Source organism: Rhinolophus sinicus, chromosome 15 (assembly GCF_057876585.1).
Source record: "Rhinolophus sinicus isolate RSI-liver-muscle chromosome 15, RSI-T2T, whole genome shotgun sequence".
NCBI lineage: Eukaryota > Metazoa > Chordata > Mammalia > Chiroptera > Rhinolophidae > Rhinolophus > Rhinolophus sinicus.
In genome coordinates, this window is record NC_142515.1 from 12717180 (window position 1) to 12730217 (window position 13038).

At 31.1% G+C, this 13038-nt stretch overlaps 1 protein-coding gene across 3 annotated transcripts in view; it reads right to left on the reverse strand.

Moving 5' to 3' along the window:
• ATRNL1 (attractin like 1) overlaps positions 1-13038 on the reverse strand; it is a 565586-nt gene that overhangs the window by 319057 nt on the left and 233491 nt on the right. For all 3 annotated transcript variants that reach the window (XM_019725236.3, XM_088791845.1, XM_074338995.2), the window contains exon 26: positions 7699-7777. In XM_019725236.3, coding sequence (XP_019580795.3) covers positions 7699-7777 — 79 coding nt within the window. The remainder of the gene's footprint in view (positions 1-7698; positions 7778-13038) is intronic.

Consider the following 13038-nt stretch of genomic DNA (forward strand, 5'->3'; position numbering starts at 1 on the left):
GTCATGCTTGGTTTAATTCTTTTGCACACCTCCCCATCCATCTAATCCTGTTACTATCTTCAAAACACATCCAGAATCCAATCACTTCTTGCCATATCCACTGCCACTTCTTACTCTAAGTCATCATTATCTCTCACAGGCATGGTACGTAGTAACCTCCGTAGTAACCTCCATAGTAACCTCCTTACTTCTCTAGTTGTCTATCTATGATCTATTCTCAACACAGCAGAATTATCAGTTTGAAATCAGATCCTTTTAACTCAAATCACTTAATTCCTCTGTTGAAAACCCTTTAGTGGTTTTCCATCTAAGAGTACAAGCCAAAGCTGAGTTTCAATACCAATGGTGCATATTAGAATCAATTGTGGGATTTAAAAATCAACACATTAAGCTAATCCTGAATGAAATTTTGACTTATACGTCTGGTGTGGGTGGGACAGTGAAGTGGCACCCAAAGATATATAAATAAGCATATTTTAAATATTTATAGATGATGCTCAGGGCCTACTGGATTGAGAAAACATTGTGTCAGTGTCACTCTGGAGGAGAAGAATCCAAGACATACAAGAGTTGCTGCTACTAATATTAATGCATAATAAATTGTTCTTTATATTACATATTAACAACAATAACAGCTACAATTGTGGAAGTCTGGTAAGTAAAAGGCAGTGGAGTGAGCTCTTAGCATGCACACTCATTTAGTAATAAAAAATCTTATAAAGTAGGTGCTACTTTGTATTTTATCGATCTAAGATAAATTTTGTTTTCACATTTTGATATCTCTGAAATCTGATGTGTTTCACAATCAATGAAATTGTACAACCACTGCTCACCAGATGGCAGTTATGATATAGTTGTCATTGCCTGCAGACACAAACTTGATTATTCTAGTCAATGATGCTATGTGAAGCAAACAAAACATTTTTACCTGAGTCAAAAAGTGATTTATGAAAAGGTGGACTATGAATGTGAACAAGTTTTAATAATACCTTAACCGATTTATTTTGCTTCTGCTTTCCTTTCAGCATATATATATGTGAATTATATATTATAAAATCTATATCTAAGGAATTCTATAAAAGTCCTTTCAATAAGTATAAAATAAATATTCTTGGTGGTAAGAGAATACTCTATCATAGTTTAATTGGCACTCTTTTTTCTTCCTGTTACACCAAATAATGATTGATTGTGCCACAACAGTAGATGAAATACAGCATATTCCCTCTACAAGAGATTCATAGGTTATATTGCAAGTGGTCAATTAGTGAATCCAATCTGTTGAAACTCAGTCTATCCTTGATGTTCTTTATATGGTTCAGAGAGCTTGAATTTTGGAATCTGACAGACTTAATTTAAAATTATAGCGCTTCCATTTACTTTGAGCACTGCACTAAACGCTCAAAGTGGAAAAGTAGGTAGGTATATATATCTTTAGGATATATTCCTAGAAATCTAATCATAAACTTTGAGCACTGCAATAAACTCTCCTGAAATTCCTTACATAGCTAAAAGGGGAATAACGTATATCCTTTCTAGTGTGAAGATTAAATACTATTTTTGTGTAATGCCCAACTCCAAAATGTAAGATCATGTTTCCTCTGCTTTCCTGAAATTTAGTTATTTATTTTTGTTATAATTATGAAATAACACAATTATCTTTCTTTACCAAATAACAATTCCAGAAACCAGAGATAAACTTGGAGATTCTCTTAGAATTTCCATGCATGTAGTGCATATGTTTATGTTTGTGAATGTGTGAGTGTGTTTGTGATTTGCACAAATACAAACATTACCCAAACATTACACAAATACCAAGCATTACCCCCCCCAAAAAAATATATATATATATATATCTTTAAGGTCTGTAACCTTTTGAGGGCCATGATTTTTGTTTGATTTGTTCACTGCTGTATTCGTCTGAAAATGAGCTTGGAACAATAGTAGTTGTTTAACAAACATTGCTGAATGAAGGAAAAAATGTTTCATTTTACACATATCTGTCTACCACATCCTTAGTTTTCAGTTACATAATATCCCATCATAAGAAAACAGAATTATTTCAAGAATCATTCTGAATGACATGAATTGTTTTAATATACAAAAAATCCTCTATAAATATCTTTGTACGAATATACTTTGAAAAAGTAGGTTGGTATATACATCTTTAGGATATATTCCTAGAAATCTACTTGTTGTGCCAAAGAGCTTTTCTTTTCATTTTAGTAGATAACACCCAGAGTAAACATCTTTTATTTTTGCTTGTCCAGTATAACCCTTATTTGGAAAACAAATCTCCATTTTACTTTGGAAAAGTAGTTCTTCATTTCTCTCTCTCATTCATGTGGATTTTGTGGGGTTGAATCCACCCCTCAGCTCCAGGGTGAGTATTTGTGTTGAAAATAGGGATGCCAGATTAAGCAAATAAAAACATAGGTCACCAGTTAAATTTGAATTATAGATAAACAATGAATATTTTTTAGTATAAAAACACATACACACAGATATTTTTGTGTATATAAGATTTTATATAAGATCGTGTATATAAGATTTTAACCAGATAAAATTTATTGAAAGGAAATCAATATTTCTAGCCATTTCTTAATCTAGGTAAATAACTGGGTCTCAATTAAAGATAATAACATGTAATAATTAAAAAATTATGATTTTAGGCAATTTTTTTCATTTTGTATATATGGTAAAAAACTACAAATTTTCTTTTATTTTTAGAAATTAATTCTATGTATAGTTATGCAACAGTTCACATTTACTTTTATTTCTAATCCAACTTGCAGAAAACTCTTAGTATACTATATCTCTACTTACAAATGACACCACAACAAACTAAATTGAGATGTTCCTTTGAGAACTGTGTATATATGTGTGTGTGTGCACGTATGCAGGTGTGCATCTTTTTTAAAATGTTGGAAATCTATGACTTCCATAAAACTGGGGTCTTCTTATTTATATCCATAGTATTGGCCAATCTTTCTGGAATATTGCAAAGGTTAACACGTCTTTGATGAACTGAGCAGAATGGAAACACTACATCTACAATAAGACATCTGGGAACACATTTATGAACAAAAGTCAATTAGCCTTCAAACCTTATGCTCCTATACATATTTTCCATCTCAATTCAAATTACTTTTAAGTAGACTTATGCTGATTTTTAAAACTATTATAACATAAATAAGCACGCTGAATACCTGCAACTTTTAATCATATAGGATAAAGTGAAAAAAATTAAAGCAATGGTAATCATTATATTTTACAATTCAATAACAGAAAATTATAAGTAAAAATGAGTTTACAGTGAGTCCATTAACTGAAAAGATAAGACATTTATATGAGTGCATTATTTAATAATGGTTTAAAAATTTGCTTTTTTCACATTCAACACCCACAAGATTGCCAAGAGGATACGAAAGACAGTTGGGGGAATGTAAAATAATGTTGTAAAGATTTTGTAAGGTATCCGATGGGCACTTATCTTACTGGGGAGACCACTTCATGGACGGTGTAGCTATCTGACCACTGTGCTGTACACCTGAAGCTGAAGCTGAATAATATTGAATGTCCACTATAATTTAATGTATATATATTTAATATATATATACATACACATTTAATATATATATAAATTATATACAAATATAGTTATATATATAATATATATATATATAATATATATATATATATATTTTATATATATATAGTCACAAGAAGCGGAGTACAGCATAAGGAATAGCGACAGTGGAAATGTAATGGCTGTGCCATGTCAGAGGGGTAGTAGATTGGGGGAGGGGGTTATCACTTTGTGAGGGGTATAAATGTCTAATTATTATATTGTTTTGTACACCTGAAACTAATAAAAAAAATTTTTTTGACAAAGTAACTTGTTTTACGTAAAGCTTTATGTAGATATTAACATATTTGAATATTATATAAAATACAGATTCTTAAAGTACTAAGAAATTCTACAAGAAGTTTCACATAGCACCTAATTAACTTTAATTTCTTCACCCAAAATAACACTTCTCATTACTCTCCTCACTCTGAGCCCATTCTCCTCACTAAATAAGTTATGTACCTAAGGAGGTAGAATAACTCATTTTGTAAAACATTGCTGCATTACATTAATGATATTTAGATGAGAACCCATTTACTACAAATTTAACATCTCAGAAAATATTTTCTTATTACTACATGACATGTCCTTAGCAAAGTATAACTTAATGATATTATTATTTCTTCTGTTTTTGTACCCATAAAACAGATATAGAAGGAAAGAATTAATGTACTTGTCTCTATAAAAGTAGCTTGTTATTGAGAGCTACTAGAATCCTACTTTTAGTTTATTATTCTAGTTGGAGTTTATTAATTTAACTCAAATTTCAGGTTCATAATGCTAAATTAAAATCTAGGTTTTATGCTGTGTGATTATGAGATGTGCAGGAGAGTTATAATACCTATTAAAAACTCAAATTTCAATCAAAAATGCAGATTATAAAGCATGACAATATTTCAAGAGATTCTTTTTATATACTTGCTTCTAAAAATGTTTTTGAGATGTAATAACTTTATCTAAATTTGAATGTGCCATTGAAAAAATGTTTTCAATACCACTATAATAAGCATAAGATATAAAAATGAACTCATTTTTCTAGTGTATTTTAATATTTCCACTGATCAATATCCACTTAATTAGCATAGTCCCTGCCCCTCCAAAAATTCCATATTCTTTATAGGGCTTATCATAGGAATGAGTTTAGAGTTCCTATATGAAGCGGTAATATTAAAACTGAAGTCCTCTGTAGTTTCATTTCTGTATTTTTAAGTTTCCCTGAATTCTCAGGGGTGTTATTCAAAAGGCATAACATTAATAATAGCCTTCTGATGTTAAAATTATACTACAAAAAGGAGTCATGTGTGTGTTTCTGAGAAGCCAAAGCTTCAAATAGTTAAAAAAAAAAAAAAAAAAAAAAAAAAGGCAATATGTCTGGTTGAATTAACACTATATTAAAAAATGTCCAAAGATTATTTCATTTTAAAATAGTCCTTATATTTATAAAAGCAAGTAGTACAATTTGTGTAACAAAATTACAGAAATACTAAGATGGGAAAATCCTTTAATTAATTTTCATTTACTGTTACAGATAAATTGTCATTCCACTCATCACAAGGGTCCTCTGAGGTTTAAATAACTGGTATCTTAAGGTTTTAGAGAAAATAACATATCCACATTAAAAAAAAAAAAATACTGGAATCTTTTCCTTTGGGGAATATTAAACTTAATCTAATAGTTAAAACTAAATAAAGAGAAGATCAGATAAAAACACATTTTTACTTTCATTCACATCGAGTCTATAATTGGGATTATCAAATCAGGTACAACCAGTGTAGTTAAAAGTCTTTGGGCCTCTAAGACCAAAATGACAAATAATCTTTTAATAACATAAAAATTATTATCTAATAATAGATTTCTGGTAGTCATTTAAATAATACCTTTACTTTGGGCATAAACATATGAATGGTTTCTAAGACATTGAGAATTTTGTATTTAAAGGATTTAATAACATTAAATTTGAGGAAATTCCTCACATATTTTTTAACATATTATATTGAAATATGCATGACCTTTCAACAAGACAGATTTTTCAGATTTTGTATATCAGTAGAGGTAGCAAATTAAATGCAAACATTGTTATCATATTCTTTAACAAAGACAATCTAGATGAGTTTTGGAGAGAAGCGCACTGCACTGAGGGAATCTCCAGAGCACAGATTAGAACTGGCCCAGTGGTTCCTAACCTAGCTTTCCCTTCTATTTTTCCCTTGTTCTCTCCATGTGCAACATGTATTTGGAAAGATTTTGACTTTCAATCAAAAGATAAATTCATATTTTTATATTTAAATTAAGGTAATAGCTTCCCAGTGCTTCTGATAACAGGCAGTAAACATTACTACACTGAGGTGATACAATATTAACCAACAGCAATTTGTCATTTTGAGAAATGTAAGTTGTATAGGTACAAAAAACGCTTCACATTAGTTTTCTCAAATACTTAATACTGTTTCAAAACATTGGTTGTTACATATAAGCATTTCTAGAATTCTAGGACCCTCCAACTGGGAATTAGTTACATAGTACAATCCTTTGGCTTTAGAGGAAAGAAAATTCAGTTAGACCACGTAACCACATTCAGAAGCCAGTTAATGTCAGAGTGCATTGATCTTTTCACAAGGCCACATTTATACAGTTGCATTTTATAAACTTTAGAAATCAGATATCTGAATGTTGCTAGTCATAATGAAGTGGGAACCCAGGATCCCTGATTGATCCTGACTTGTTTTCTAATGATTAGAGACATAAATGCCACTCGCCCTATTCCATTATAGAAGGTCTTCGTTCACACCATCTGCCTACCAATTGTTTTTCCCTTCATGAATCTATCATTTCACCTTAATAGACTGTCTAACATGCCTAATCCAACTGGTTATCTCCACACAGAATTCCACTTCTTGCCAAATGTTTATATATTTATATTTAATAAGTTCCTTTTCAATTGGATTACTTTTTCATAAGGTCATAACAAGTCAATTCTCAGTGATGTCACACTGACCACATAGAAATCAGAGAGGCAGGACTAGGATGACACATTTACTCATGGGTGAGGGGTGTCACGTTTGTAAATATATGACAGGTAGGCCCTGAGCCTTGACAGATGTTTGAAAATAAAAGAATAATTAAGAAGAACCCATGTCATTCACTAATTCTATAATTTAGAATACTCTGGATTGCTTTTAAATACCTTTAAATATAATCTTTTTGCATATGGCAAAAAGAAGGTAAACAATTATATCACTGTTTTACATTGTTGCACAAAATTATACATATAAAAGTATAGTAGGAAGTACAACAGCAAACAAAATACTAATAATACCAATAACAATACCAATAACAATACTAATATAATATAATACCAATAAAACAGAAATTTACTTTATTATATGAGGTATAGAACAACAAATCTGAACACTTATGTTCCTCAGATTATATTTCTTTGTTTCCTTCACTTAACTAATATACAAAGTTAAGAAACTGTATTTATCTAATATGTATATTTATATCATCAGTTGTTGTGTAAGAATATTACTGTTTTTATTAATTTTAGAATTATAAAAATATACATGGTTAATTCTGATACAGAACTGTATCACACTGAAGTGTACTTCAAATATACTTGTATTATCAGATTATCATGAATTGGAAAAGACATGATTACCAAAAACAAAATTCTAGGAGATAAAAATCAAAAGTAAATATTTGTCATTCAGAATTTTCTTTCTAATTGCAACAGAGACAGTAATTAAAAATAACTTAGTTTTATAGTATAACTAATTACCTAAATTAAAGACATTGCAGGTGATTTTATCAACAGAATTAATATTTGTATTCACTATTAATTCTAACACTATTTTTAAAAAAAATTTGTAACTAACCTGTAACATATTGACTTAAAAAGTCGGTGGTAAAGTTTTTCTGAAGCTTAAAAAACACTACGCTGATTATTTCAATCTTAATAAATAAAATTGATTTGAAAATCTGTATTTGAAAGGAGAATGTTCATTATGCAATAAGAGATCTATATGTTTGCTGGAATCTTTAAATAAAAGATTAAATGCTATTACTGATACCTCTCTCCGTCGAGAAGCCCAGCATGTTTGTTTGATCTTCCATACCACAGCAGCCACCAATAATAAGGACAAAAAACAACTGGAAAATAAAACATAAATTATTTTTGCTTAGAATATTTAACATATGTAACAAAATAACAAAAGAATATGTAGAGGATTTAAAAACATATAGAAGTTATCACTGGCTTGGTAAATAATTTAAAGCAAAAAAAAAAGAGTAAATTAGTGTTTAAAATGTTCTCAAGTAAAACCAAAGTATACAAGTAGGGAAAAAAAACTATATTCCTCGCTATACATTATAGTTTATTTTTAAGATTTTCTGTCAGAAGAAATGTATATTTATAATTCTACTGGTGTTTTGATGCAACAGCAATCTGTTTAGAATTGTTATTGAGTTATAAAACACTGTAGTTTTTTTTATAAATGTAAATATCACATGTCCATTCATTTTATCTTCATTAGTAACTATTGTAGATATGAGAATATTTCAGGGGTTCTCAACTGAAGATGATTTTGCCTCCTCGTCTACCCCCAGGGGAAATTAGACAATGTCTGGAGTCATGTTTAATTATCACAACAGGGAGGGAGATGCAACGTGGAGCCAGGGATGCTTCTACACACCCTGCGATGCAGAGGATCACCCCAACGACCAAAGAACATCCAGTCTGAAAAGTTACTAGTGCTGAAGTTTAGAAACCCTGCTATACTCTAGTGTTTAAAATAAGAAACAATCAATTACGATGGTTATACATGTGGTCTATACATATTAGGTACAATACTCAATATGCTATGATAACCCAGGATACGTTGCTAGCAGTAATTTGAGAGTGACAAATCTCAAAATAACAGATTTATGTGAATTTGATTAATCAATCCCAACCCTGTACCAATGCTTGTTTTCTCTTCCTTTGCTCTGTAGTGAGAGATCGTGCTGTGAACAGACCCAGAAGTGACCAGACCTGGGCCACCGCAAATTCATTGGCCACTGACAACTACAAAAAGCCTGGTCTTCATCCTTAATTTATAATCCTTGTATTCGTTAATTGGTTCACTCATAAGCAGTGCAGTTGTTGACACTTTCTACTCTCGTCAAGTCCTTAATATGTATTTTTTCTCCTTGCCTCACTGGAAGAGATCTTAGAATATACTTCAGTGAAAATGACAATGACATTATAACACCTATCCATTGAGAGCTGAACACACTCCAGATACTGTGCTAGATGCTTTACATTGATGATTGAATTTAGTTAAATAAGAACGTTTCAGATAGTATATATTACTCTTATTTTAGAAAAGAAAACATCTAATGCTCAGAGTTCAAAGTGAATTGCATATAGACACACAGAGTATAAGTGGCAGTGCCAAAGTTCAAACGTAGCTACAAAAGCCTCAAATTCTTTCCTCCCCATCTGTTGGGAGCTGAGAGCTTACCCACCATCTCAAAAGTCATATTACCATATCCATTGTCTAATCCTTTCTCCAGTATCAAAGGAAGTGGATTTAATAAAAGAAATAAAAAAGCCTGTGTGATCCTAACCTTTCCAATCACTGAAGTGACTTTTGTTTTTTACGTTATTATGTCTTCCCCTAATATTTACAAATTTTCTATTTAATCTTAATCTGAATTTAACAAAGTGCTCAAGTCCTATGTCTCCCCCAAAATAAAAAACAACAGCCCTACTTTATTGACGCTGCAGCTTCCTCAGTTTACTGAGCAAGTGATCAATGTAGCCACCTCCATGTTAATTTCCTCATACTCCAGTTTTACTTAACTCCTTGTAATGTAGCATCTGGCTTATATGCTAATAAAAATGTTAATATAAATAATGATTAATGTTTAAATAATATTCAACACTTTAAAGGATACTTTCTCCACCATGACTTTTGAGTAATTAAATACATTGGTCTTTTCTCAATCAACTTTCACTTCTCAAATGACAATACCAACCAGCCAATCATGAAACTCCTTCTGAGTACTTTATATTCCTGATTTCCCCTCACCCTTCCTGACACATGACAGGGTCAATGAAAGTAGACTCCATTCCAGATCCCCTCTTTTAAATTTCGACATTCCTTAAAACTCCATTCACAACAACCATACTGTTATCTTCTCAAAGAGAGAAGATATTTTCATGGCTCAGTTATTTTCATGGCTTCAACTATGATCTCACTTGGAATGATTTTCAAATCTGTACCATTAAGACCTGCCAAAATGAGAGCATCTTATCATTAAAAGAGATCTAAGAGATCATTTAGTTCAAACTTTCTCCCAGAAAAGAAATTCCCAGCACAATTCTGATAGTGATCCAGCCCCTAATTTAACACTCGTAGCTGAGAAGCTGCCTTACAAGCCAGTGCAATGCTATTTTCAGCAAGTTTGAACTATGAAAATATTCTTCTATTGAGTTGTCTTTATTTTATCAATCAGTGAGTGCTGCTTCTGTTTTCCAGGTCAGTCAATTCCTTCTTCTGTATACTAAACCTTCTTTATATACTTGAAGAAGCCTACATGATTCCCTCTACTTCAGTAATTCTCAATCAGGTGAGTTTTGCCCTCCAGAGGACAGCTGGCAGTGTCTGGAGACATTTTTGGTTGTCACCACTTGGTGGACATCTAATGGGAATCAGGTAAGTATCCTACAATACATACACAGGACAGTCCCACCCTCCTCTCCACGATATTTTTCCAGGTCAACATGCCAAACAGTGCTAAAGAAATGCTGTTCTAGGCTAAATTATTACCATAGTGCTTACACTTCTCCTTATATCCATTTTGACATTGTAACTGTTTTAATATGGTACTGAGATTGATACTTTAGATATAGTACAAAGATCTATTTATCTGAACTTCAGTCCTACACTATATCCTTACGAATTTTAGCATTATAGATATGAATATCACATCAAACCTACCATGTCCAAACTGAACTCCTGAATAACATTCATAAAAATAAAACCAACTAACATCTATTGAGCAATATGCACCAAGCACTATAGTGTTTTACATGCATTATTCCTTTCATTACCACATTCACACATGATATGCCATGTGTACTATTATGTACTCATTTAAAAAAATGAGAAAGCTGACTTGGAGACTATAAATAAACCGCCTGAGTTAAAAAGTATTACGTTGCAAGTTCTCCCCTTTCTCCCAATGTATTTGTTTTACCATTACTTTCCAACTAAAATGAAAAAACACATTCAATTTTATCATCCCTTATACTCAATCAGACATCAAATCTTGTCAACTGTTTTTTTCATAGTGTCTGCAGTAGAAAACAATAGTACATATAACAAACTTCATTTATTTTTAATAATTAAAGACAAATTAAATACCAAAGTGTACTTTTATTTGATAATCTATAATTCACAATATTTCTCACCCAAAATAGTTACATGATAGAGATTCAATTTAAGATGATGAAGACTGCTGACTTTCTCCATGAGGAACTTATATTCTTTCTGATCTAAGTTTTATGACTCAAGTAAAGAGTGCCACTTTTATAATGATGCAGAAATCCAGTATAAAAATTTTCATTTTTCATAATTTCAACTTCTTGAGAAGAGGAGATATATACTTTAGGGGTTTGCAGCAAATTCTATTCTAATTCATATTAGGTTAGAGCTCATGATGATATAAACAAATTGGCTGGTAAAATCAATAAAGTGAAAGAAAACATTCTAAAAATCTCCAAAAAATATTAAAAACCCAATAAAATATATCTCACTTCCTGGCACATAGTAGTTGTCATTAAACTTTATCTAAATGAATGGAGTTGGTTCTTTAATTGATTTGAACATCATTTTTCTGATATTGAAAGTTTCATTTGGCATTATTAGCCTTATATCAAGGTAATACTTTATAAAAGTTCTTAGTTTCTAATAAACTACATTGCAAATGAAAGTTAGAGTTCTTTTTAAAATATCTACATAAAAAACAAAAACCAGTTTATTAAGAACACTTGCTTCATTAAAAAGCAAACAAACAAACAAAAATGCTTGACAAATTTATCCAGCATAGTTGAAAAGTTACACTCTTTTGGTGACTAACAGAAAAGGCCAGTCTCTAATGACAATCCCGGGAGCCTAAAGAATGATAGAATTTTCATCAGTGTGAATTCCTTGAGTGCCCTGCATACCACTCTGTCACTTCCACCAGTTCCTTTTGCCCACAGAACTTTAATTGAGTGAGGAAAAAGCTTTTATTACATAAAATGACTGAGATTTCTCGGTTTATCAGTTCCAGTTAGCTTTTCCCTAGTATATTTCTTAAATCAAAGGTCTTAAGAGCCATGTCAAATGTTAGCATTCTATCATCTGGTATTGTGGTAAGTTTGTCAGAGAAAAATGAGTTTCACTGCTTTCTTTCTGCTCTCCTTTTACTATTATATTATACAACAGTTTTTATTGCTCCATGTTAGAGATATCGGGGGCAGAGGGGCAATGGGATTTCTTGTTTTAAAAAAGTTGTGTTGTATCGTAGTGTCAGGAGATAAGGTTCATCACCCTTCAGTAAAATCCCCTGATGAAATAGGAAAAAAGAAAAGAAACATAACAAATGCAAGTACATGAGCAACAGGGACAAAAAACGGAAGCATAGGAACTTAGGGAGAGATATTTAAGTAATTTGATTTTAACCTTCATAAAACGATCATTATGGGAAGGATTCTTAATGTGAGAAAACATGGAGCTCATTAGGTATTCCCATTTCGGGAAAATTAAAGAGAATTCAATAAAAGTAGCACAGTGTGGTATGAGGCTATATTGTAAAGCAGGCTTCTAGCAACAAAGAAATACCCTCTGGTGATAATCTCGTTGGCCAAATGCAAAAAGAGATAGTATTGTCACTATTTTATAGCAATTTGAGGTTAATTGATCATAAAAATCAAGTCTTAAATACATTTTTAAAAAGATGGCTTGGGCATATTAATCTTTTATTTTACATAAAAATGTTATAAACTAGAGAACTGTGTTGAAACACGGAAATATATTATTTTACAAAGTAATTTATCTCCTAATAACTGCTATTCCAGAAAATATCTTTCAAAGGTTTTAAAAATACCTTCCTAACACTGAAGGATATTTTTAACTAAGTGAAATATTAACTAAATAAATCACTAACTTAGAACGCAATAAAAACTGTATATTCCAAAAAAAAAAAACAATTTACTTTTTTCAGTTATCAGATTGACAAAAAATGAAAAACGACATAGCCCAGTGGGTGAAAGTGAGGAAACAATATGTTCATAGCATATATTGGTACAAACTTTTTTGAAGGTTATTAAGCAAGAGTTAACTACACCTTGGGATGTACTATCAGTTAAGATGATTACAAAT